The 24,324-nt window shown below is 37.3% G+C and overlaps 1 protein-coding gene across 10 annotated transcripts in view; it reads left to right on the top strand.

Moving 5' to 3' along the window:
* Nucleotides 1-24,324, top strand: part of ADGRG6 (adhesion G protein-coupled receptor G6) — a 134,031-nt gene that overhangs the window by 90,562 nt on the left and 19,145 nt on the right. For all 10 annotated transcript variants that reach the window (XM_036871050.1, XM_036871051.1, XM_036871052.1 and 7 more), the window contains 13 exons: nucleotides 456-598; nucleotides 3,353-3,464; nucleotides 4,802-4,866; nucleotides 5,462-5,672; nucleotides 6,744-6,915; nucleotides 8,279-8,419; nucleotides 10,698-10,817; nucleotides 12,477-12,522; nucleotides 14,159-14,265; nucleotides 18,860-18,987; nucleotides 19,695-19,963; nucleotides 21,151-21,247; nucleotides 23,381-23,664. In XM_036871050.1, coding sequence (XP_036726945.1) covers nucleotides 456-598; nucleotides 3,353-3,464; nucleotides 4,802-4,866; nucleotides 5,462-5,672; nucleotides 6,744-6,915; nucleotides 8,279-8,419; nucleotides 10,698-10,817; nucleotides 12,477-12,522; nucleotides 14,159-14,265; nucleotides 18,860-18,987; nucleotides 19,695-19,963; nucleotides 21,151-21,247; nucleotides 23,381-23,664 — 1,895 coding nt within the window. The remainder of the gene's footprint in view (nucleotides 1-455; nucleotides 599-3,352; nucleotides 3,465-4,801; nucleotides 4,867-5,461; nucleotides 5,673-6,743; nucleotides 6,916-8,278; nucleotides 8,420-10,697; nucleotides 10,818-12,476; nucleotides 12,523-14,158; nucleotides 14,266-18,859; nucleotides 18,988-19,694; nucleotides 19,964-21,150; nucleotides 21,248-23,380; nucleotides 23,665-24,324) is intronic.

Genomic DNA, 24,324 nt, shown 5'->3' with positions numbered 1-24,324 from the left:
ACTGAGCCTGCGCGTCTGGAGCCTGTGCTCCACAACAAGAGAGGCCGCGATAGAGGCCCGGGCACCGCGATGAAGAGTGGTCCCCGCTCGCCGCAATTAGAGAAAGCCCTCGCACAGAAACGAAGACCCAACATAGCAATCAATCAATCAATCAATAAATCTTTAAAAAAAAAATCTCAGTAATTTAAAAAAAAAAGAAGTATTTCTCAAAAGAAATGGGGTGATATGATAGATAATACAGGCAGTATCTTATAAAATCTATTCATATTGAGATTATTTTAACATTTTAATTTGTGCAGTGGCAGAAATCTTTGAGTGCCTTGGCATATTTCTTCAGTCTCAGCACTTTATGGTCACCCTCTTACTACCATATCCAAATGTTCTATTTTTCCACCCAAAAAACAACCAACTGGTCAATAGAGCCAACAACAGTTCTATCTGAATTGTTTTCCTAGGTTGGCGATTTGGGCCCTTCTAGTTTACAATGCTACCAACAATCCCGATTTAGAAGGAAGAACCATTCAGCAGAAGCTCTTAAGAAATAATGAGTCCCTGGATGAGGGCTTGAGGCTACATAGAGTGAATGTGAAGCGACTGGGTGAGTGCCTTTAATTTTTTTATAGTATGTGTTTTATGTGACTACTATCCAGGTTTAATTGAAACGACAACAAAAATATTCTTCCTTTGTGTGTTTGCTTATTTAAAGCTATTTTTTTCTGATGATGAAATTCATCCTATTGGTGACATTGTTAACAAATGGGTGACAAGGTTAGCATAAAAGATAGTACCTTGATACCTGTGAATCCAAGGGAATGAAAGTGGCAGATGAAAGTTTATACCCTATTTTAGGAACCTGTTATGAAAATACTAAGAACATGAGCAAAATGCCAAGATAACCTTGACCAGAATTGGCTTCAACTTTAGGAATAAAGAGAGTGTGTGTGTGTGTGCATTTGGGATCTCTAATGAGGTAAATCTTATAAAAGACTATTTCTTGTTATAAAACATCCTCATCTCTTATGTTCTCTGTCTCCATTAATGATACCACTGTCTTTGCTGGAATAGGCCAGAAATCTGGGAGTTATCCTGGACCTAGATTCAGTTCTCACCTGGACACCATTCACATCCTAAACTCCAGCCACAGGTGTGGTGCTTCCAGCACCTCCCCAAACATGCAGTGCTCTTTTCTCTGTCTTTGCCCACACTTCTCTCCTCTCCTCTCACTGCCCACCTGATGATCACCTATATAGTATTAAGGACAGTCCAAAGTCACCTCTCCTATGAAGCCTTTTCTCACATCATCATGTACGAATAGATATCACTGTCTTGGAGACTCCACTTCAAACTGTCCACAGACCTAGAGCACCGTACATATTAGAAGACCCTTGAATTTGACTGGACTTGTTTGTGTTCATATATACATTTTCTTTAAACAGGAATTTCCTCTGGCTTGAGAACACATCTTATTTTTCTAACACCCTCACTTCCTACCTCCCCCCAGCAACCAGCATATCCCCCAGCCCTTAAATACCTGAATAAATAAACGAATGAGGCTTGATGGGCATATTTTAGAAAAGTAAATGATCAAAATATGGATAACAAAAAGTAAAGTTATCATTCTAATTTTATGATGACAGTTGATTAGGTATATTAGTAGAGCTCAAAAGAAAGGGAAACTTTGACACATTTCCTTATACACACATGCAGGAGGTTGAAGTGGGGGAAGCAGCTATTCCTCAGCCTCTAAGAGCATGATTATGACTGAGGCCAGAATCACAATGTAATAAAGAAGCAGGCATCTTTGCTTCTGTGAGAAACCACCCATCTCTAATGTGTCAACATACACAGTTACGGTCAGCCCCCCATTTCCACGGGTTCTGCATCTGTAGATTCAACCAACCTTGGATCAAAAATATTTGGGGGAAAAAATTCAGAAAGTTCCAGAAAACAAAACTTGAAATATACATTATATTTAAAACTATTTACATAGCTTTTACACAGTATTTGTTATTATAAGTAATCTAGCGATGATTTAAAGTGTACAGGAGGCTGTGCATAGGTTATTGCAAATATTACACCATTTTACACAAGGGACATGAGCTTCCTCGGATTTTGTTATCTTGTGTGTGTGTGTGTGTGTGTGTGTGTGTGTTGGGGGGTGTGTTTCCTGGAACCAGTCCCTGGAGGATACTGAGGGATGGATGTATAAGGAACTCGTTGAGGTTAAAGAATGCAAATCATCATTATCGTCGTCAACAACAGCAGTTTCTGAGCCTCTGTGGGAAAACGCTTGCTTATTTAATAAACAGAGCTTCTTGGGGATGAGCAGAGTACAAACGCTGCCCTTTCACGCAGAAGGGTCTCCACAGAGAAGGAGCTTGACGAATGGTAGTTTGTACGTGACAAAGGAGCCTCATGAGAACCAACCTTATCTCTGTCCTCAGAGGCTGAGGAATCCCTGAACAGCTCTCTCTGCATACTTAGACAAGTAATTTATACCACTTCATTTAAATTCTATACTTTATTGTTCTTCTGCAAGTGGGTCTATGAAGAAAAATTTCCACCAATTGGAAAAAAACCCTCAGAATATAAATAGGAAAGTTATTTGAATGTTCAGTTGGTGAGTACAATACTGGTTCCCAGTAGTCTTAGTGTAACTTACTATTTTTCAGTACTGAAATACGAGATTTTGTTGTTGCTGTTGATATAGTGCTTTTGTTTTGATATTTTTTAAGTGTAAAATCTGAATCATTTATGTCATAAAACTCGCTTGGAGAGTTTTCAAACAACAGGTGGGATGATTTGAAGATGAAGGCGTATGTGTAGGATGTGTGGCCTACAGGCGTCTTCTTGTCATTCCCCCAGCAAACATCCAGGTCAAAGATGCTTTCAGAGCAGCTAGAAAATGTTTCCATAAAATATGCTGGCAACTCAATGACAACACTATTGAGGCACTATTTTATAGGCTTTCCCCTTTGAAAAAGATTAAATTACATTTTGAATATTTCAGGACAGTTTTCATTTTATGTAGTGTTTTTTTTTTTAATAAACCTCTGTTTTACTAATTTTATCTACTAATGATTTACATTAGAATGATATTGTAAGTTTCATGTTTATACTTGCATAAGTGTGTTTTTTTATTTGATAGTTTCATAACATGTGATTTAAAATATGAAAGGTAGTTAACGTTTATCTTTCATAACTTCTAAACTTTTACAAATTCTGAACATAAAAACCTAGTATTTTAGTATTGCATGGAATAAATACCTAATTACCAACATTGTTGTTTTGTTCTCATCTTGCACCTCTAATTTCAAAAAAAAAGGTTAATATTTCTCGTATTTTCACATAGGTATATGTCATGATGATGAGGACCCCAAAGGCTATAAATGGCCGGCCATCCAACCTTCTGTATACAATGCTCCCTGTCCAGGGAAGCCGGGCTTCTATGCTTCACGGACATGGTAATACTTTCTTTTTTAAAAAAAAAATATTTATTTACTTTATTTATTTATTTGGTTGTGCCTTGTCTTAGTTGCGGCAGATGGGCTCCTTAGTTGCGGCAGGCAGGCTCCTTAGTGTGGCATGCGAACTCTTAGTTGCGGCATGCATGTGGGATCTAGTTCCCTGATCAGGGATCGAAACTGGGCCTCATGCATTGGGAGTGCAGAGACTTATCCACTGTGCCCCCTGGGAAGTCCCTGACTCTTGCCAGCAAATTCCATGTAACCTACCTTCCCAGGGTTACAGGTGTAGCACCGTAGTTCCCCTGCAGTGTATATTAATTGGAAAGAAGGGCGGGAATCTCTGTGTAGGTCAAATCCATGGGAGGTAAAGACGAGACAGGTAGGTTACCAAGAAAAGCCTTTTTTTTTTCTCTCCAAGCAACATGCTAATTTAGGCTTCTCCAAAGAAAGACGGAGCAATTTGGAAACCAGAGGGTGGTTCTAGAGCAGAGCACCTTATGTGTGGATGAACAAACTCACAGCCTCATAACATACATCTGACATTCTGAGTCTTTTTAACTTTTTGGAGTGGTTATTGTTGGAAGGGGAAAGAGACAGTAAAGAGAATAAAGACAAGATCCAGGTTAGGGCAGTCTGCTAGTGGAGACTGTTAGGGTGTGGATTTTTCCTAAACATTGAACGGAAACCTCAGACAGGTCGACTGCAGAGGATTCACCGAATAACAAGTCAAATCTAGTTCCTCACCCTCCACCCCCCTTCAGTTAGAGTTTTCTTGCAGGGAAATTCAGACACTGAAACTGCCCACATAGAAATACTTTGCCCCCACTGCTTGGTTTGACACGTGGTGGAGAGGAAAGAAAGGGGTTTCAGAGCCTTGCGGACATGGATTTGAATTGTAGCTCTACCTCTTCCTGGCTGTGAGACCTTGGAAAATTCCTTGATTTAGCTAAGTCTATTTCTTCATCTATAAAATGTGGATTATAATCTGCTTTACAGAGTTAAGTGAAATCAAAATGAGATTTTATCTGGAAAGTTCTTAAAGCAGTACTTGATCCACGTTACCAACTATGCTTTTAACCTTAGTAACCTGATGTAGCCTAGGTTACAATAGGCTATTGCTAGTATTTTGTTTCCCTGATGCATGCACCTGATTTCTTTTTCCAATAAGAACTTTTAATATGAGTTTTATGTCAATGTATTATAGTCTTATCTTCAAATGAAACTTACCTAGATATTAAGGGAAATTCTAAAGCTTATTATTAAGTAATTTTGTCAGCTATAGTGTCATTTATACCAAATATTTAAAATACCTTTTTTGTTTGTTTGTTTTATAGTCATCATGACCCTGCCAACACATCTCTAGCCTACTGGGGGCCTCCTGATATCTCCAATTGCTCAAGTAAGTGAGAGATTTGTCTTCAGTTCTCAAAGGCAAAATGAGATGACCTCGAGCTTCACGATTTTCATTCTCTTCAGACATGTTCTTCTGTTCTGTGATACCACTGTAATATTAAAAGCTAAGCAAATGATTGCTTCACTCACTTAAGATAGAAAATACTGTTTTGCCTCATTCTGACTTTCTGTTCTATTCATTCTGTAAGAGATTAAAAATAGTAAGAAAATTTTGGAGAAGAGAATATATAAATTGAAATTTGTATCAATGTTTTATAGTTCTATATTTTTTTTAAGCAGCAAATATATACTTATTTAGTGATTCTGGGGGTATCTCTCTTAGAACCATTTGTGAATATTGGTCCCTCCAAGTTATTTACCTAAGCTGCTTAAAAGCACAATTTGTGTCTTACTAAAGAGAGAAATTAGTTTCTGAGTATAAAGAAATACTGTTGTCCTGTTAAAATTGTGGTAAGGGGTACACACAGGAAACCTGATTTGCTGCTTTACTATGAAGTGAAATACCATACTATGTTTTGGATTCCTGGAAATGCTCATAATACACAGGTAAAACTGTATGTTGTTCTTCTGCCATTTTTTAGGTGAAGCAAATGAAGTTGCCAATCAGATTTTAAATTTAACTGGTGATGGGCAGACGTTAAACTCAGCCAATATCACCAGCATCGTAGAACAGGTCAAAAGGATTGTAAATAAAGAAGAAAACATTGATATAACGCTTGGCTCAACTTTAATGAATATATTTTCTAATATCTTAACCAGTCCAGACAGAGACTTGCTTGAGTCTTCTTCTGAGTAAGTTTTGTTTGTTTGTTTTCTTCTGGAGAGTAAAATTTATTGGATACACATGTTGTTATATAATTTCTCACAGATCTGAATACTTGGTGCCCAGCTTTCATAATTTAAATCTCTAGAAGATTCATTGATATTTCCCAAGATCATTCACAGAATGAACTTCAAAGTTCTGTTTTTGTTTTTGTTTTTGTTTTCTGAGAAAATAGTTTACAAATTGATTGAGATTGTTGATCTGGATAGACAATATAAATAGTCCCAGAAAGACATAATTGGTATTTCATTTTACATCTGAAAAATGTTAACTGGTGTTAATTCAAAAGATAAACTATTATATGTACATATAAATTTATGATGCTTCTTTTTGCTTGCAAAGGGGACATTTAGCAAACATTCAGCTCACATGCTTTAGGCATAACTTGGTTGCTGTAGGTCACTATCCTACAGACTGTGACACAGAACTGCCACACCTCTATGACTGTTATACTTCTGAAATGAAAATGCCTAGGGCAGGGTGAAATATACCTATTTTTGCACAATTCAGTTTGTATCCAATTATTTCAGTTAGCGTGTTAGTGTTAAGATTTAATTTTTTCTATTTCCTTCCTTTCAACCAAATTTCTTTGATGAAAATTTTCTCTTTGTTAAAATGTATTCCCTAACTTACCTTATGCACATAACAATTACAAACTTTTTTTACAGGGCCTTGCAATTCAAAAAATACTTTTATCATAATATTTCCTTTGATTCTCACTCAGTTATGAAGTAGGAAGGGTACTTTTCATATGAGGAAAGAAAGGCTAAAACAGATGAAAAACAGAATATTTGTTTAGGATGACTTAATTGTTGCTTTTCCTTAAAGCACGTATTTCTCTTAAGGATGCATTTATCACTACGATTCAGTGTTTTAACTGATGTTATTGTGGTTTGGGGGAATGTTGTGGGTATTCATGTTAAGATGAAAAAGTTTAAGGACAATTTTATTTGGTTTGTATTTTGTCCTGCAGGAAATCACATGTGTGCAAGTACCTAAAATGTGTCACTTAACAGTGGTATTATTTGTCATTTCTTTAGAGCTTTAAAAACAATTGATGAATTGGCCTTCAAGATAGACCTACATAGCACATCACATGTGAATATCACAACTCGGAATTTGGCTCTTGGAGTATCATCTGTGTCCCCAGAGACCAATGAAATTTCAAATTTTAGCATTGGTCTTCCAAGCAATAATGAATCATATTTCCAGGTAATAAGCCAGTGGTTTCTTTAATTAATTAGAAGAATTAAAATCTCTGATCATCTGCTAGTTGCTACTGCAACGAGATCTTAGTTCCAGGGGTAGAAGGCTAGTCCGAAGTTTGGCTAAGGTTAACAGCAGCAGTAACCATAAGGCATGTGGATGCAGAGAGGAGGTATACTTTCAGTTTACCCTCTACAGGAGGTGATAGTGGAACTAAGCATTAAATTATGAGTGAGTGCCACCCTATCGAGAGTGGGGTATGGGGAGTTGTTCAATCAGAAAAGAAGTCACATTAAGGACCCAAAGGTGGCAAGATGCATGGTATATTCTCTTTGCCAGTGGTTCTCAAACTACATTATAATCACCTGGAGGACTTATCAAAACAGATTGCTGGATCCCATCCCCAGAGATTCTAATTTAGTAGATCTTGAGTGGATCTCCAAAATTTGCGCTTTTAACAAGTTCCCAGATATTGCTGGTACTGCTGGTATGAGGATTGTACTTAGAGAACCGATGGTATAGAAGGCTAGGAATGGCAGATGATGATGAGGCTGAACAAGAAAGCTATGGCCAGATTAATGGAGATCCTCTCTGACCTGTTCAAGTGACACTTCAGCAAATAATTTTCAAGTTCCTACTGTGTGCTGGACAGTGTTAGCCACGTGGGCAAATGAAATGATTGAAGCATCACCCTTGATGTGGGAGAACACATAAGTGGCATTTAATGCTTCTTAACTGTGGAGATAAACCAAGATAGAATATTTTTAAAAATCTGGACATAAGGAAGAACTTATTTTTCTACTTTGGACCAAAGGCTCTTTAGGGTAATTCTATTTCACATTTTAAGAGTGAAAATGTGGTCAGCCTCCGTCTCATTTCAAGTCCATTTGCAGGAAAACACTCTTTGGCCTGACCTCTGGGTTCAGTAAAAATGGTACCCAAGAATGTTCATAAAACTTCAGCTGCTTCCTCTATGCAAAGATACTCATTCTCAGAATCAAACAAATTAACTCGCCTTTTTTTTTTTTTCTGGTAGTTATTTTTCTGGTAGTGTGTTTTGAGAAAAGCTCAAAATCTATTAAGTGTAAATCTAATTCTTATACTTGAAAATGGCAACTGATTTATAGATTTCTCAGTTTGTGTTTAGTTAAAGTCGGTGCATATCCCGTTTTGCCCCATTTGCAAAACGCGAATGAGATCCAGGCCTTTGTCTGTAAGGGATTCAGCCTTGAGGGCAGTGACTCTGGCGGAGGTAAAGGGGAGCCCTGGTCCTGGCCAAGTTGATGCTGGCAGTTGCTCTCCTGTGGAGTAAAGTTATTACTGCAAATAAATATGATTATTCACCTGACATACTCTGTGTATATGACAGATGGATTTTGGGAGTGGACAAATGGATCCATTGGCCTCTGTAATTTTGCCTCCAAACTTACTTGAGAACCTGAGTGAAGAAGATTCTGTATTAGTTAAAAGGGCACAGTTTACTTTCTTCAATAAAACTGGACTTTTCCAGGTAAGAGTTCATTAAATTATTATTTTTCAATTGTAAATTGAGTTTCATTGCTCAAAAGGAAAGATAAAAGTTCAGATTTCTTGAAAATATATCAAGAGGTATAGAAAAATTAATCTACTGTATTTTCAAAACTGAAAAATTTTACCATAACTGTTTAAATATTTTATTTTAGATAATTATATGCTTATTAATAGGATGTGTTCATTTAAGGTTTTTAAATAAATCAGATTAAGACTTGCATGATACAATTAGAAATGGAATTTGTGGAGAAGTTATTATTTATTATTTCTTTTGTTAAGTATTTTATGCTCTCCAGCAATTTAGATCTTCAGAGTTAAAGAAATTGTGTGCCAAAGGAAAGATTTTTTTTTTAATTCAGCAGGAAGCACTGTTTACATAATGAGCAGCATTCTTGGCTTTAATCAGTTTTCCCATTAGTATTTCAAATGGCCTTTGGCCTTCCCACATCCCCTGAGTAGGGTGGCATTGTGCTGAGCACATATTATCATTTTTATTGGCATCATTTCCAGATACTAGAAAGTCCCCTGCCAGCAAACACTGGTGACCTCTGGTTGCCTTTGAAAGTACAACTCGTTCTGAGCAGTTTCACAGAGCCCTTTCAATAAAAGTTACCTATTAAACTGAAGATACCTGTGTATATCAAACAGTGTGACTTACGTAAGAGAGAACTGCAAGTTTCAAAGCCAGTAGAAATGTTTTTAATAGACTTGTGCCATACGTCATGTTTAGAGGAATGGCAAAGGAGGCTACAGGGAAGTAAAAGGAGGACCATGGAATCATTTGCAGTCATTAACTCAAAAATTTTAAAATGTTATCAGCAAATGCTTTAAGAACAAGCTATATAAAAATTTTGAGTAGATTAAGAATGTAATTACATGCAATTGCTCTGAAGGATTTAATAGATACAAACACGTAAAACTGCATTTGTTAAAGTTATTTGAGGCTTGTAACAATGTCGCCTTTAAAAATAATGCCAGAGGACTTCCCTGGCTGTCCAGTGGTTAAGACTCTGTGCTTCCACTGCAAGGGGCAGAGGTTTCCCTGGTTGGAAAACTAAGATCCTGCATGCTGTACAATGCAGCCAAAATAATAATAATAATAATAATAATAATACAAAAAATGTAGTAGGTGTTAGATGATGTGAATGGGGGGGGAAGGGGCCATTGAGAGGAGAGGTGGAGCCCAGCCGGAGGAGTTGGGCGAAGTCTTAGCTTTGTAAGAATCTGTCACAGTTTCATTTTGAGTCTCATCTTCTCACGCGATCATTTCTTTCTCCTTTGGCATCTCCCAATCAGCGACATTATTAGGAAACATATGTTTGTTTTTTAAAGTAAATTTATAGCAGAGTGAAAAAAATGGAAGGGTTCTATGGTACTCCCCTCACACAGGGAACAGCATAAGAGTATTTTTAAAGTAAAGTCTGGGTATCCCCAAGCCATAGCCACTTTATTGAGAGAGACCACACAAATGTAATAAAAAACCTATATTCTGGATGCTGAGAACTAGGTAGCATTTAAGGAATCCTGTAGTTATTCCAAAACAGCTGATGTATAAGCTGTGATAGAGAAATTCAGGAGGTTCAACAGGAAACACAAAGGGAAGGAGAAAGTGGTGATGATCTTGCTGGAGAAACAGTCTACTGGTCCCAGTCATTTTGCAGCACAGATTCACTAATTTGATTTCCTGACATCCTTATCTTTGAAGTGGAAGCTACAGATGCCAATAAGTGTGTAGTCAGAGATGGTAAAAGTTCTGGTGGGGCTTTAATCCAGTAGAATTACATTTAGGTTTACGTTAGTAAACACTCAGACTGTTGTCATGGACATGAAAGATGAATTGATTTTTATTTTTCACACCATATTTCCTTGGTACTTCTCTAAAGGAAAACAACTTCATTTATTTTTTAGGATAGGGAAATGATCTAATTATTTCATAGCTTTTTATGAGTGTGTATTATTTGTGGGTTTGCATTGTTTCAGATTTTAACTGGCTGGCCTCAGCCGCAACAGTGAAGAATGATGTTTTACGAACATCGCCTTACAGCATTGGCTCATACTGTTCCCTCAACGTATTTATTATAATAAGGGAAATAGCAGAGCTCTTTCAGGAAAGCTAGCAATTTGATCTTATAAACAGGATGTTCTATAACTGAAGATCTTAAGTGTAAAAAGTGCTGACAGATTGCTTATTTTGGAGCACCAAAATAAAATAAAAGTGTGTACTTCTGACTAATACACAATTTTTTTTTCTTTAAAAGGATGTAGGAACCAAGAAAGGCACCTTAGTGAGTTATGTGATGGCATGCAGTATTGGAAACATTACGATCCAGGATCTGAAGGATCCTGTTCAAATTAAAATCAAACATACAAGGACTCAGGTAAGGAAAAGCTGCAACTAGCCATGGAACAGAGGCAGACTGTTTGATAGAATGGTGGGGCCTTTTTTAAAATATATGATTAGAAGTAACTAGTACTTTTTTTGCAGGGGGCAATTTTCCACAAAGGCAAGACCAGCTAGTCAGGTAGTGCCGTAATGTCGTGGTGAACAGTGGTGGCAGGGCAGGGGTGGGATGGGGGGAGTTAGTCTTGTCTAGGATTCAGTCATCTGAAGGAGAGTAAGAGTGAAGGAAAGAGTCACACCTTTTGAGAAACAATGTATAATTACTTCAGCTAACTTAGATGTAGATGCATTGCACAGTTGTGTCATTAAAGGTTTTGGTTGTCTTTTTAAAGTCAGAGATTACTGAAACTAGGAAAGCAGAAGGGAAATGGGAGAAACAGGAGAGAGTTGACATTTTTTGAGAGCTTAGCAGTTGTCTAAAATCTTGGCAAATGTTGTGCTTTTTTTTTTTTTTTTTGCTTCATTACCCTTGCTGTCATCTGTTTATTTGATAAAATTATGTGGGGTTCTTATTGTCTTAAATGGCCCAATCACAGTTTTCCCCTGATTTATAGAGGGTCCCAGTCATGATTTGACCATTAGGCAGGCAGGAAGGCAGGCGGGAAGTGAGCTGGCTGATAAGGACTAAGGCTTGGAACTGAAGTCCTCTAAGAATTAGCCCTGCTTTGTCACGAAACCTCTGAGACTTCCCTGTTCTACCCTTTGGCCTCCTTTGTTTCAGCTCCTTCATCTATAAAAAGTTTTTTATTGTGGTAAAATATACATAACATAAAATTTACTATTTTAACCATTTTTAAGTGTATAGTTCTGTGGAATTAAATACATTCACGTTGTTCTGCAACCATCACTACATCCATCTCCAGAACTTACTCATCTTCCCCAATTGAAACTATGTCCCCATGAAACAACAACTCCCATCGCCCCTCCCGCAACCCCTGGAAACTGCCATTCTACTGTCTCCATGAATTTGACTACTCTGGTATCTCATATAAGTGGAATCATACAGTATTTGTCCTTTTGTGACTGGCTTAGTTCACTTGGTATTTTCAAGTTCCATCCATATTATAGCATGTGTCAGAATTTCCTTCCTTTTTAAGCCTGGATAATATTCCATTGCATACACATACACACACACACACACACACACACTCACACACACACGCACACATTTTGTTTATCCATTCATTCATTGATGGGTACTTTGGCTCTTTCCACCTTTTGGCTATTGTGAATAATGCTGCTGTGAGCATGGTTGTACAAATATCTGTTTGAGTCCCTGCTTTCATTTCTTTTGGGCATATACCTAGTCATAAAGGAGAGTTTTGAAGATGAAGTGAAATTTTAGTGTAAAAAGCCTTGCTAAATGCTGAGAATTGCACTTTATGATGAGACATAATTAGTAACCTGCAGATAAATGGTAACCTGATTCCTCTGGAGTTATAGTTGATTTCCATTTGAAGTCTGTGAGAGCAAACCCCTAAACTGCCTGCCATTCTTTGGTCATATTGCCGTGACTAATTATGACCTATTTCTTTGTGAAAACCTTAGCATTTTTACTCTTTTCCCACGTTCAAATTGTATGATTTTTTATTTATTTTAAACACAATTTCACATGTTTGTTCTTATGTTAATATAGGCAGTGCCTCATCCCATCTGTGCCTTCTGGGATCTGAACAAAAACGGTAAGTTTTAAAATATTGGCTGTCTTAATAACAACTGAATTTTCAACATTGTTAGACATCCCCGTTTTCTTTAATTCCATCCCAAATTAGAGTGAGTCACAATGTAAGTGTGAGGGCAACTGAGCTGCAAAATTTAGTTTAGGTAGCTTGGGAAGTGAATTCTAATTTCTGTAACTTTTTATTCATTGCAAGAAGAAATAGGCAGACGACTTTTTTTTTAAACAAACCACCTCTGATTTCAGTTATTTATAAACTATAGCATACATTTTTATTGCTACTTTTAGATGAATGTCAATATACATTTGATCACATTCTTCTAGGACACTTCTGGGGAGAGTATTTGATGTGCACAAGGCCTGCAATTTAAAATCCAGCTTCCAGACCACAGATTATGGGGGGAGATCGTATTAGAGGATTGTAACTATAGGAATGGTTATAATGGATACATGTTACTTGAAAGAATTGAACTGCCTCCAGAATGACATTTGACAGTCAAGGGAGAAAGGCAGAATTAAGGGGTAATCACTAGGTGTGAAGTGTGGAGATGTCTGTGAAGGGAAGGGAAGTGACAAAACCGCCCACCTCTGCCCTATAAGGGTCACCTTCCCTTGGGGTTCCCCAGTGGGATTATGGTGGCCCAATCAAACAAGCGCCAGTGCAGGCTGCTCCTCAGAACTGTAGCCTGAAGTTGTCCCAAACCTCTTTTTTTGATACTTCTATCTTAGCTGGGAAGTTTTTGGTGTTGTTTGGTTTCTAGTTGCAGTTTTGAGAAGATCCTGATTTACTAGCTACATAGTTAAAAATGATATCACCTTGTAGTCTTAAAATACTCTTCAAATATATGAGTTGTTCATATTCCACAGCATACCGTAAAAGTCAGATAAGATGTGTTAAAGGCATTTATAGTAAGTTGTCTCTGTGCATGACTGCTTTGTACATAATAGCATGTTCCAAGGAAGCTGACCTTCTTTGTTCTCATGTCTTCACAGAGATATAGATTGACCAAAGGGGTAAAAAATTGTGCTGATTTCTAGAGACTTTGTTAGTGTATAACATATTTGAAAAGGGATATTCTTTTTATGGAAGTTGACTTTAAAATATATTAAATCAATAAATTATATATCAATTCATATATTAATTATGTTAAATAATATTTAATTATAATTAAATATTAATTATGTTAAATATATATTTATATTATGTTATAATTATATAACATATAAATATAATTATAACATATATATGTTATAATTATGTTAAATATATATTTATATTACATATAATCTATTAAATAAATATGTCTGTAAATATACTTAAATAAGTAAAATACATGTTAAAAATTAAAATATATTAAAATGTAAAAATTGAATTTTTTGCAGACCCCTGAAGCACTTCAGTAGAACACAGTTGAAAACCAACACCTAATCTCTGACTGCCCACCTAGCACTAACATTCTATGATCCCAGGAATCGAAATTATTCTGTGTATTAGCAGCTTTCAAGATAGTATCCATTTTACAGATAAACTGCAAAGCAGAAGAGTCTGAGGCATATTTCCCCAAGGGAAAGCTCATCCATTACAGAGAAGAAACTGACCTGCTGTTATTTTCACACTGTTTGTTGACTTCCTCCTACAGAAGGCTCTGGATTTTGGAACACTTCAGGATGTGTCGCACACAAAGATTCAGAAGCCAACGAGACGGTCTGCCTGTGTAACCACCTGACCCACTTTGGGATTCTGATGGTAGGGGAGGAACATCTAAACACATTTTGAAATGACATAATTTTGGAAGGCATATTTCTTTTTGTGAGTCAACCTTTTTAGATTACGTGTTTGGGGAATTTTTTTCCTGATAATTTTCATCTGTATCCTCAATCTTGATTCTTGATGAAGAATCTGTTGAGAGAGATCATATATTTTAAAAGTGCAAGATAAGTATAGAGAAGAATCTTACTGTTTTTTTCCTTTGGCTTTAACAGTAATGATAAATAATCCCAGAAACAAGAAAATCACTATGAAACCCTTGAATTAAGAGAGAAACAGAGTTAGGGAGATGGAGAGAGAGGGAGGGAGGGAGAGACAGAAAAGTTAAAGAGGAAGAAAATGTTGGGTTTTACTAACGTGGAAGGGTGCTATGAAAAATTTCATCAAAAATTGTCTTTCTTTAATATGTTATCACTTGTATGTTTGAATGTTACTTTGTACCAGGTACTGTGCTTGGTGATCCAATTGTTACCCCCAAATGACTGCAATCCCTCTCTAGAGATCCCAGCCTGTTAGGCTAGACTAGTGACTAGGATAGCACGGAGGCTTCAGGCCTGCAATGGAGATGATGGGTGTTACGTTTCACTCACTACTAGGCCTTCATGTCATTCTTTCCTTTCTTTCTTCCTGCCTTCTTTCCCTTGGCCCTAGTTTTATCTCATTAGCCAGCCTGCCCAACAGTTTGAAGCAGAAATTAGATTGCATTGATATGTTTTTTCAGCCCACCAAATTTTCAAGAGCCACCTTACAACCAGCAACTTGTGTGACTTCATCCACAGACTTACACCTTTACCTTATAACCTGATATGCTTGTGTTTCTGCAGACACTTTTCTGGTGCAAAGTACACCCTCCAGATCATAACAGAGCCATTGTTTCTGTATAGTTTCCATAAACGGGATCAAATCAAATTTGTTTTTTAGTTGGAGATGGGAGTAATGTGTACCAAGGCAATAAAGCTTTTCGAATTCGAATCACAGACATCAAGATATGTTTATCCCGTCCCTTAAATCTTATTGCCTACTTCCTGTGGGACCGGAAGGAAGCAGCGAGGAACTGTGGGATGCAGTGATTGGCTCATGGATCTACCTGGCCTATGTAAATGGCCATTGTCATATAGCAACCGTGCACGTTGTAATTTTCCTGACAATCCAGTCCTTAAAGCTCTGAGGGATAAGACCAAGTCATTTAAAAAGAGGACAGTCATACAAAAACTGCGTGATTCCTCTTATTTGAGGCATCTAAAATAGTCAAAGGTATAGAAGTAGACAGTAGAATGATGGTTACCAGGGGATGGGGGGAGGGATACATGGGGAGTTGTTTAATGAGTATATAAAGTTACAGTTATACAAGGGGAGTAAGTTCCAGAGATCTGCTATATAAAATAGTTAATAATACAGTATTGTAGACTTAAAAATTTGTTAGGAGGGTAGATTTCATGTTAAGTGTTCTTACCTCAGAAACAAAAGCAAATGAAAAAGGAACACAGGAAACTTGTGGAGGCGATGGATATATTTATAACCTGGATTGTGGTGATGTTAACACAAGTGTATACATAAGTTCAAACTCACCAAATTGTATACATTAATTATGTGCAATTGTTTCTTTACCAATTATATATCAATAAAGCTGGGGGAAAAAAAAGAGGACAGTCATAAAAAAATAACTTAACTTTCCCAAAATATAAATGTTTTCATTTACTGCCAGACCATGAAAATGAACAATTAAACTATAGCATGTTTTCCCTAAGTAATTAAAAATAAAACCCTCAGTTTTCTTCCATATTCTCTTTTTTCTGAAAAGTGACAGCATCATTCTTTCATAAAACGCTTCTTTTGCATCATTAATCTTTCAGGTATGTAAGCTTTAGCTTAATTCATTGAATTATTTCAACTGCATGTGTGTTTGAGCATGATTGTGTGTATCGTAAGTCTAATATTAGATAAATAGATAACAGTAACAGTCACTATTCAGAGATGACCTATAAGTAACCAAAGTCTGGCTTCCTGTTACTTTGAATGGTTAGTTTTTCCAAATAGTGTTTAAATTTTGTTATGAATTTGTAATTATATATTACTTTTTCTGTTGTCATTTGATTAAATAATTAGTTTTACATGTATATGGATATGTGCATTTTTCAGTGCTACTTTTCCATTTTCCACTTCGGCTGCTTTTATAAGATTCTAAACTTCTGGAAGAAAAACTTCCCAGAATTTATCTTTTCTGGTGATGTGCCCATATCCTTTCAGCTTTTCCAGACCACCACAGCCTTGTTAAGAGTCCTTCTTGATGTATAAACTCTGTATTCACTTGTGTAAGATATTCCCAGGGTCTACCTTGCCCCATGACACATTCACCATATGAGAAATTTAAAAACATACCCCAGATTCATAATTATATCTTCTAATCTACAAATGTATGAAAAATTTCATATCCTCTGCTACATTTATTTGTAGTAAAACTGATTTTCTTATTTTTAACATTAGTACATTCTCATGTTGGCTAAATCAGAGGAATAAATATTTTCATATTCTTCATTCTCTAAAAGTATAAAACAGCATGAGAACTGTGTGTAAATGTATAACCGTGAGCAGCATTATTTTTTTCAATTTACATTTTAAATTGTGGCTGTAATTGTGACTTGCAAGTATACTGCCTCATCTAAATGGGAGCCATAGGTTTTTCAAGAGGTAATGACAGGTCCTTTGGAGGTTCCCAAGATATTTCTCTGACCTCATCAAATCCTGGAGTAACCAAAATTTTGGTCGGGGTGAAAGCTACCAGTGAGTCAAGTGGCACTGACTCAAACCCCATCCCGTGTGCCGTGGGAGTCCCACTTCCTCCCAGTGTTTTGAGGGATTCCTGGGAGAGGAGGATAGGGACGGTCCTCTCTGACCTGAGTCTCTGCTCCCACTAGATAAATTCGATCACTTTGTGCATTTCTTGGTGTTACAGAGAACCTGTTACCTGCTCCTCAGCCAAACCTGGAACTGAGCCCCATCTCATGATTTCACACACATACACTCATACAGATATGGAGGTCTTCGTGTCAGTAGCAGATTTTATTGACATTTTGGTGAAAAGTAAAGAAAGTTAACATTATAGAATGAAAACTTATAACACAAACTTTTTTTCATAGTTTAAGACCTAAAAGTTTAAACCAGATATTCCTTTTGGAACATGTCCCTTCTCCAAGAAGGCTCTGTTTTCAAACAGCTGCATAATGGAGATGCCTTTCTCCTCCAACCAAGGCTTGAGTGGTTGGTCTTCATTCAAGATTTATCCCTAACCCAATTCTACATTTAAGGAAGAAAAGAAAGATTTTCCTACCAGGCCTGGACTTTGCAAGCCTGCTTCCCTCTGCACAGTGAAATTAAAATTAAGGCTTCGTATTCACATGCTAGAAAATGTTTACTTTTTCCCCTCACAACAACCCCTAACACTTTTAAGTGGCACCCTTTCAGGTCTATAGGTATCAAAAAACTATGACCCCCAAACTCTTGGTGGCTTCTTATTTATGAAAAAAAAAAAAAACAGACCACCCCACCTGATACATACCTAGCTCTGAAATGACCACAGTAAGAGCCTCAGCGCTATTCCCTGACCGGGCAGCCGCACACCAGCACCAGCCTCTGGCTGTCTCGGCTGAGCCCCTCCCTACCAATCAAAGAACCCAGGGCCCACCTAAAGGCTTGGTCACGTGGGCCACGGTGGCCTCCATTTTCACTTGTGTCCCCAGCCTTGCAAATGATAGGAAGGGTCTGGTCATTTACTATGCAAGATAATGACCTCCTCTCCAGTTTGTTAGGCCCCCAGTGGTTTTGCTCTTCCAGTTATACTGGTGTGCAAAGAGCTTGGGTAACAGGGTAATGATAAAAAAAACATGTGCAACTCTCTCAAATAATGCTACATTTTTGTTTCATGGAGTGATCCACAAGAGTGCAATAAACGGAAATTCCAGTACAGGCATACCTCAAAGATTTTTTTGTGGGGTCAGTTCCAGACCACTGCAATAAAGCAAATATTGAGAGAAAATGAGTCACACGAATTTTGGGGCTTCCCAGTGCATATAAAAGTTATGTTTATACTATACTATAGTCTGTTAATGTGCAATAGCATTATCTCTAAAAAAACAACGTAGATACCTTAATTAAAAAATTTTTATTGCTCTAAAAAATGCTAACCGTCATCTGAGCTTCAGTGAATCATAGCAGTAACATCAAAGATCACTGATCACAGGTCACCATAACAAATATAACAATAATGAAAAAGTTTGAAACATTGTGAAAATTACCAAAGTATGACACAGAGACCCAAAGTGAGCAAATGCTGTTAGAAAAATGGCTCAACTCAGAGTTGCCACAAACCTTCAGTTTGCAAAAGATGCAGTATCTGCAAAGTACAGTGAAGGGAAGCACAATGAAACGAGGTACACATGTCCTGATTCACACTGTTGTTTTTAGCCCCTAAGATTGAGCTGAGATTCTAAGTGCTATCAATGAACTTTCTAATAAAACAAAACACCGTTCTCATGAAAAGAGAGATTCTTACAACTGCTTCTCATGTTTTTGGTAGGACCTTCAAGGAACTGCCTCACAGTTGGATGGAAAAAACACTAAAGTTCTCACCTTCATTACCAATATTGGGTGTGGAATATCTGCTATTTTTTCAGCAGCTACCCTCCTGACATATGTTGCTTTTGAGTAAGTATTTTTTTTTTTTCTATCTGCCAAATCCAGAGCTAACTGTCCCAGAATGTGAATAACAGAATTGCCTCAGCTTTTAAAAACACATATACACTTTGTGAATCACGTACAGTGGTTCAGTTTTAATGTTCAGATTTCTCGTAAGATATATCACGAATTTCCCACCTTTAGAATCTTAATTTATAGTTACTATATTTCTATTGATAAAATGTATTTAAGCCTGTTAGAGATGCTTAGCATTTAAGTAAATAACAATTGTATGAAATGCTTTTTACATGGTAAAAGATGAAAACATTTGCTTCACAAACCTTATAAAATTGGTTTTGAAACAGGAAATTTTTTTAAAAAAAGGATCCTGACCTTATTAAAAATCAAGAAACATCAACAAATTTTAGGGAAATTGTTTTTTAACAAAAGTATCATTTTTTATAAATCTAAAATTTTTCCTGGATTAAAAAAATCAGTCTGTTGTAACCAATTAGAAATTTTGGAAACAGTTTTGAAATAAAATTAGTATTTAAAAAAGTCTTTATAATTTGCCAAATACTCCTATATATTTAGCCCTCCTCCTAGTGGAACCATGTCATAAAGATGGTACTACCTAGGCTATTGCAGAGCTGTATAAGATACGAATTTACTGCCTGTGCTTAAAAGATTTATTTACAATATTATTCTCATATATCTTTCTTTTGTCCTTTTTTTAGAAAATTACGAAGGGATTATCCCTCCAAAATCTTGATGAACCTGAGTACAGCCCTGCTGTTCCTGAATCTCCTCTTCCTCCTGGACGGCTGGATCACCTCGTTTCATGTGGATGGACTTTGCACGGCCATTGCAGCCCTGCTGCATTTCTTCCTTCTAGCTACCTTTACCTGGATGGGGCTAGAAGCGATTCATATGTACATTGCCCTGGTTAAAGTATTTAACACTTACATTCGCCGATACATACTGAAATTCTGCATCATTGGCTGGGGTAAGCCTCCTAAATTATGTTTTCTTTTTTTCCATCATGGAAATCACTAGGTTCTCATAGGAAAATCCTATTTTGAAAGAATAGCACTGCTAAAAGAAACTTCAAAATAGTGAATGATGTGGATTTGATATACATAACCTAAGGAAGGGGCTTCCTCAGAACGGTGTTTTTAAAAACTGTTCAACATTCCTCACTAAAGTCAGGAGTAAAGGGAAAAAACCCTTGCTCTCCTGAGTCACCACCACCTTATTTCCTGTGTCCAGAGCCAGCCCACCCAAGCCTGAAGAAGCAGCTGGCAGACAGTGGTGCATTTCTATTATATTTCAAAATAGAAAGGCCAGCTCAGACTCGGAACTAACTCTACTCGCCCTAAACACATGCCCATGTCTTGGAAACCTGAGCAAGAAGGTTATTTTTGTGTGTGCAACCAGAATACTGACAGAATTCTTGCTTTGAGCTTCTTACCATGATTCCTCAGCCACGCATGGACGGCTGTGTTAGCCTGTTTGCAGTCTTCTAACTGGGCTCCTTTGTCTGGGTTTTGTATTGGGCCAGGCATTTTCGAGCTTTCTCACAAATCTCTTTTTCAGATAGCAATGTAGAAATGAGATGTTTCCAAGGTGTTCAGTACCACCTTAGGAGGCAATGAAAGCACCTTTCAGGGAATTCAGGTGGTGTAGCGTTTCCCCACTGAAACATACATGGAAATACTATATTGGTTCTCTTGAGAGAAAAGAGAAGACTATAAAGACTTTCTGTCCCCATTGTTTTCCCCCCAACTTTTTCTACAGACTTTTCCTTCTATAGAAAGGGGCAAAATGAAGCTGTAGTTACCTTCTTACCTGAACTCAGGCAGTCTGACAGGTGTCATTAATGAAACTACATTTTCTGGTGCAGCATACAGTATAAATCAGGTCCTGGTACTCTAGTGGGTACCAGTAAGCAAACAGAATATTTAAATATCTGTCATTTAAGAGTAGGTTTAGATTGCTTCTAATTAAAGTTGGATGTTTCACACCACAAAAGGGATTTTATTGTTGTTTTTAACCAAGTTGCCTGTTCTAAGAAATTTGATTCTATGATATGGAGTGTTTTCTTTCTTTTTTCCCCCTTGCCATTATCAGTCTTATAAAGCAGTTTTCAGATGCTTCAGAAAAGTTGTTTCTATCATGGTCTTGTTATAACAGGTCTGCCTGCCTTAGTTGTGTCCATTGTTCTAGCAAGCAGAAACCAAAATGAAGTTTATGGAAAAGAGAGTTATGGAAAAGAACAAGGTGATGAATTGTAAGTAATAAAAGCTTGTTGGGAATTTATTTGTGATGAGTATATATCCTCTGTTTGCTGAAGTTTAATGTGAGTTTCCATCCCAATAGTGAGTGAGCTTCTATTTTGGAAGGTTGAAGTGTATTTGTATGTCTTTGCCAAGGTCTCTGCTACACCACAGATGAATTCAGTCGAATGCTCTGAACTGTGTGAGCTGCTTTTCCATATTAATGTTGTGCTTTCTCATCTGGGGGAATTCAGAAGAAGTGTAAGATACTGTCTTCTAGACACAGAAGACCTATTCTATCTGAGGAGATTCTGTGATTCTCCCACCTCCTTAAACCACACACATCTTCGAGAGAGTTAAGTAGCAGCATCGGACAGTGAAGGATTCAATGCCAATATGAGTGTTGTGTGGAAGTGGAGAGAATGGATCTTGAATAATTTGGAAAATTCCCTTCAGACTGTGAGATCACTGAAGCTAAGATTTTTAAACTATTCAGTTTTGGCAATTAGTTCTCTTGTATTTTATGTAGTACATGGTACTCAATATTATTATTTGTTGATTGACTGAATTACTGAATGAATAAAGAGCTTACTCCTGACTGTGATGCCACATTTCTGTGCACATTTCATGGATGGATAAAAATTCTATATCCAGTCAGTATCCAATCCTGTTCCATTCCTCCTGGCCTTCCCATTTATATTTCCAAAGTAGCAGTCAAAAGCCCCCACGAGAACTAGTGGGAAATAAAGCATCTAGGTCAGGAATTTCAGATTCTAGGGGAACTTCCATATGGAAAGAAAGATTAGCTCCAGGGACAAGCAGTGTCATTTTGGGGACCTTTAAAATAAGATATATTAAAAGTAAAAGTCAATACATATGTTCTAAATAAGGGAACTTAAAAAGTATGTGAGTCAACTCTTATAGGACTTTAAAGTACGACTTATTAAATTGTTGTGCCATCAACAACTTTCATTAATTGAGCATTTACTATATGCCAGGAATCAGGTTATAAGACTCAAAGATGTTCAAGACAGCTTTGCCTTTGTGAAGGTTGTGTTCCACCGTGAAAGACACAACCAAAATGATGACCATTTACATTAGAATTTTAAGATTAATTTAATTGTCTTAAATAATTCTTCTGATTTTTTTTGGTACCTAAGAACTTCCATAGTATTAGTTAGGCACTGGGGCATCTACAAATTGCAGTATTTTAATTTTACTCTTAGTTCCCTTTAAAATTACTTGCATCTATTTTCCGATCTATATCATTCTGAATATCAAGTATATCCTTCCTGATCTCATAAGGATGTTATGATTGATGTAAGCCTTTTAATTGTGCATGAGAAGTGTCAGCATAAGAATATCAGAGTTCTACAATAAGGTCTCGCCTCAACTAAGCCAATTATATTAATAGGAATTATTTTGTCCACAGTAAAGGAATCCACAATTATGTGTGTCTTAAATAAGTAGAATTTACTCTTCTCACATGATAAGACATGATAAGGTTTGGAAGAAGGCAACAACTGGCATTAATTTTGTGGCTGAAAACGTTAGGGCCAGCAATTCTGCAGCTCTCTTGGCCTTTCTTTCCTCGATATAAGATGATGACTACAGCTGCAGAGCTTGCATTCATGTTTGAAGCAGAAAGAAGGAATAAGGGCTTTGCCAGTTGAGTCTGTCAAGAATAGGTGTCAAAAATCCCTTAGCAGACTCTGCTTCCATTATCATTTTGTAGAACCACGTCCACATGGCTCTCCTTTAAATACAACGGAGATTGAGAAAGTTTCCCACCATCAGGAGTGCAGGCACATAAGGGAAAGGGGGTACACATGGTTTGGGGTGAGCCAAACAGAGTGTCTTCATGCCAAGTCAGAGTTCAGGAGACCACCTTGTTTTCTTAACTGTTGACTTAAATAACTAGGTATTAAGAGGATGACTATCCAGAACAAAGCAAAACAAAAAACAAAAAAACTATGTAAACATTGAGGAAGAAACTGAGGCCCAAGAAAACGAAGTGACTTTCTAAAGGCATTTGAGGAAGGCCCAGCTATGAAATCTGCAGAAGCCCAAACTAAGCCAGGGGGAGTCTTTTAGGTAAACAGGGCATGATGATAAATCTCTTTCTTTCTTGTCTCTTCTCCTTTAAGCTGTTGGATTAAAGATCCTGTCGTATTTTATGTGACCTGTGCCGGGTATTTTGGACTCATGTTTTTCCTGAATGTCGCCATGTTCATTGTGGTGATGGTGCAGATCTGCGGGAGGAACGGCAAGAGGAGCAGCCGGACGCTACGCGAAGAAGTTCTAAGGAACCTGCGCAGTGTGGTCAGCCTGACATTTCTACTGGGCATGACGTGGGGGTTTGCTTTCTTTGCCTGGGGACCTTTGAATGTCCCTTTCATGTACCTTTTCTCCATCTTCAATTCTTTACAAGGTAAGATAAATGGTAACCGCACCATTTTCCCTTTCTAATTTTACCATATTTGCAAAGAGCTTCACTGTTGGACAGATGCCATGCTAAGTTTCTAAGTCATTGTCCCAAGTGCTGAGCACAGTTCCAGGCACAGGGTGGGTACTCGTGAAAAAGGCCTTGAGTGGAGAGAAGAGGTAGAACGTCAGTTTGTTTATTTGTTTTCAGTGATATGTATACCAACCACCTAGAACTATGCCTGGAATATAGTAGGTGCTCAATAAATATATCTTGTTGCATGAGTGGATATGGGCAAGGAGGTGCCCAAGGGGAAGTGTAAAGAGAGGCACAGATAACGTTTGCTTTCTTTACAGTTTTGCTGAGTGTTGGTGCTCTCCATGGAACCATGTGGGTGTAGTGCTCTTGGCCAGAAGAATCTTTAGACTCTGCGCAGGGACAAAGCAATTCACTTTGATTCCTTGGTTCCTTGGATTTCAGAAAAAATACCAACAATCTATTTCAGAAATGCTTATTTTTTCGTAAGATATGGCAGTCAATTCAACAATCTAACAAATGGCTTGCTCTGTTTAGAAATACAAGGCTTCCTTCAAGGAGCTTACTGTCATGCTTCAGATTCCGTAACACTTACCCTAGTGTACTGTAGGATGAATTTAACTTTAAAAA

This window comes from Balaenoptera musculus, chromosome 12, assembly GCF_009873245.2.
Source record: "Balaenoptera musculus isolate JJ_BM4_2016_0621 chromosome 12, mBalMus1.pri.v3, whole genome shotgun sequence".
In the NCBI taxonomy this organism is placed as follows: Eukaryota; Metazoa; Chordata; class Mammalia; order Artiodactyla; family Balaenopteridae; genus Balaenoptera; species Balaenoptera musculus.
This window is presented reverse-complemented; position numbering and strand designations above follow the sequence as displayed.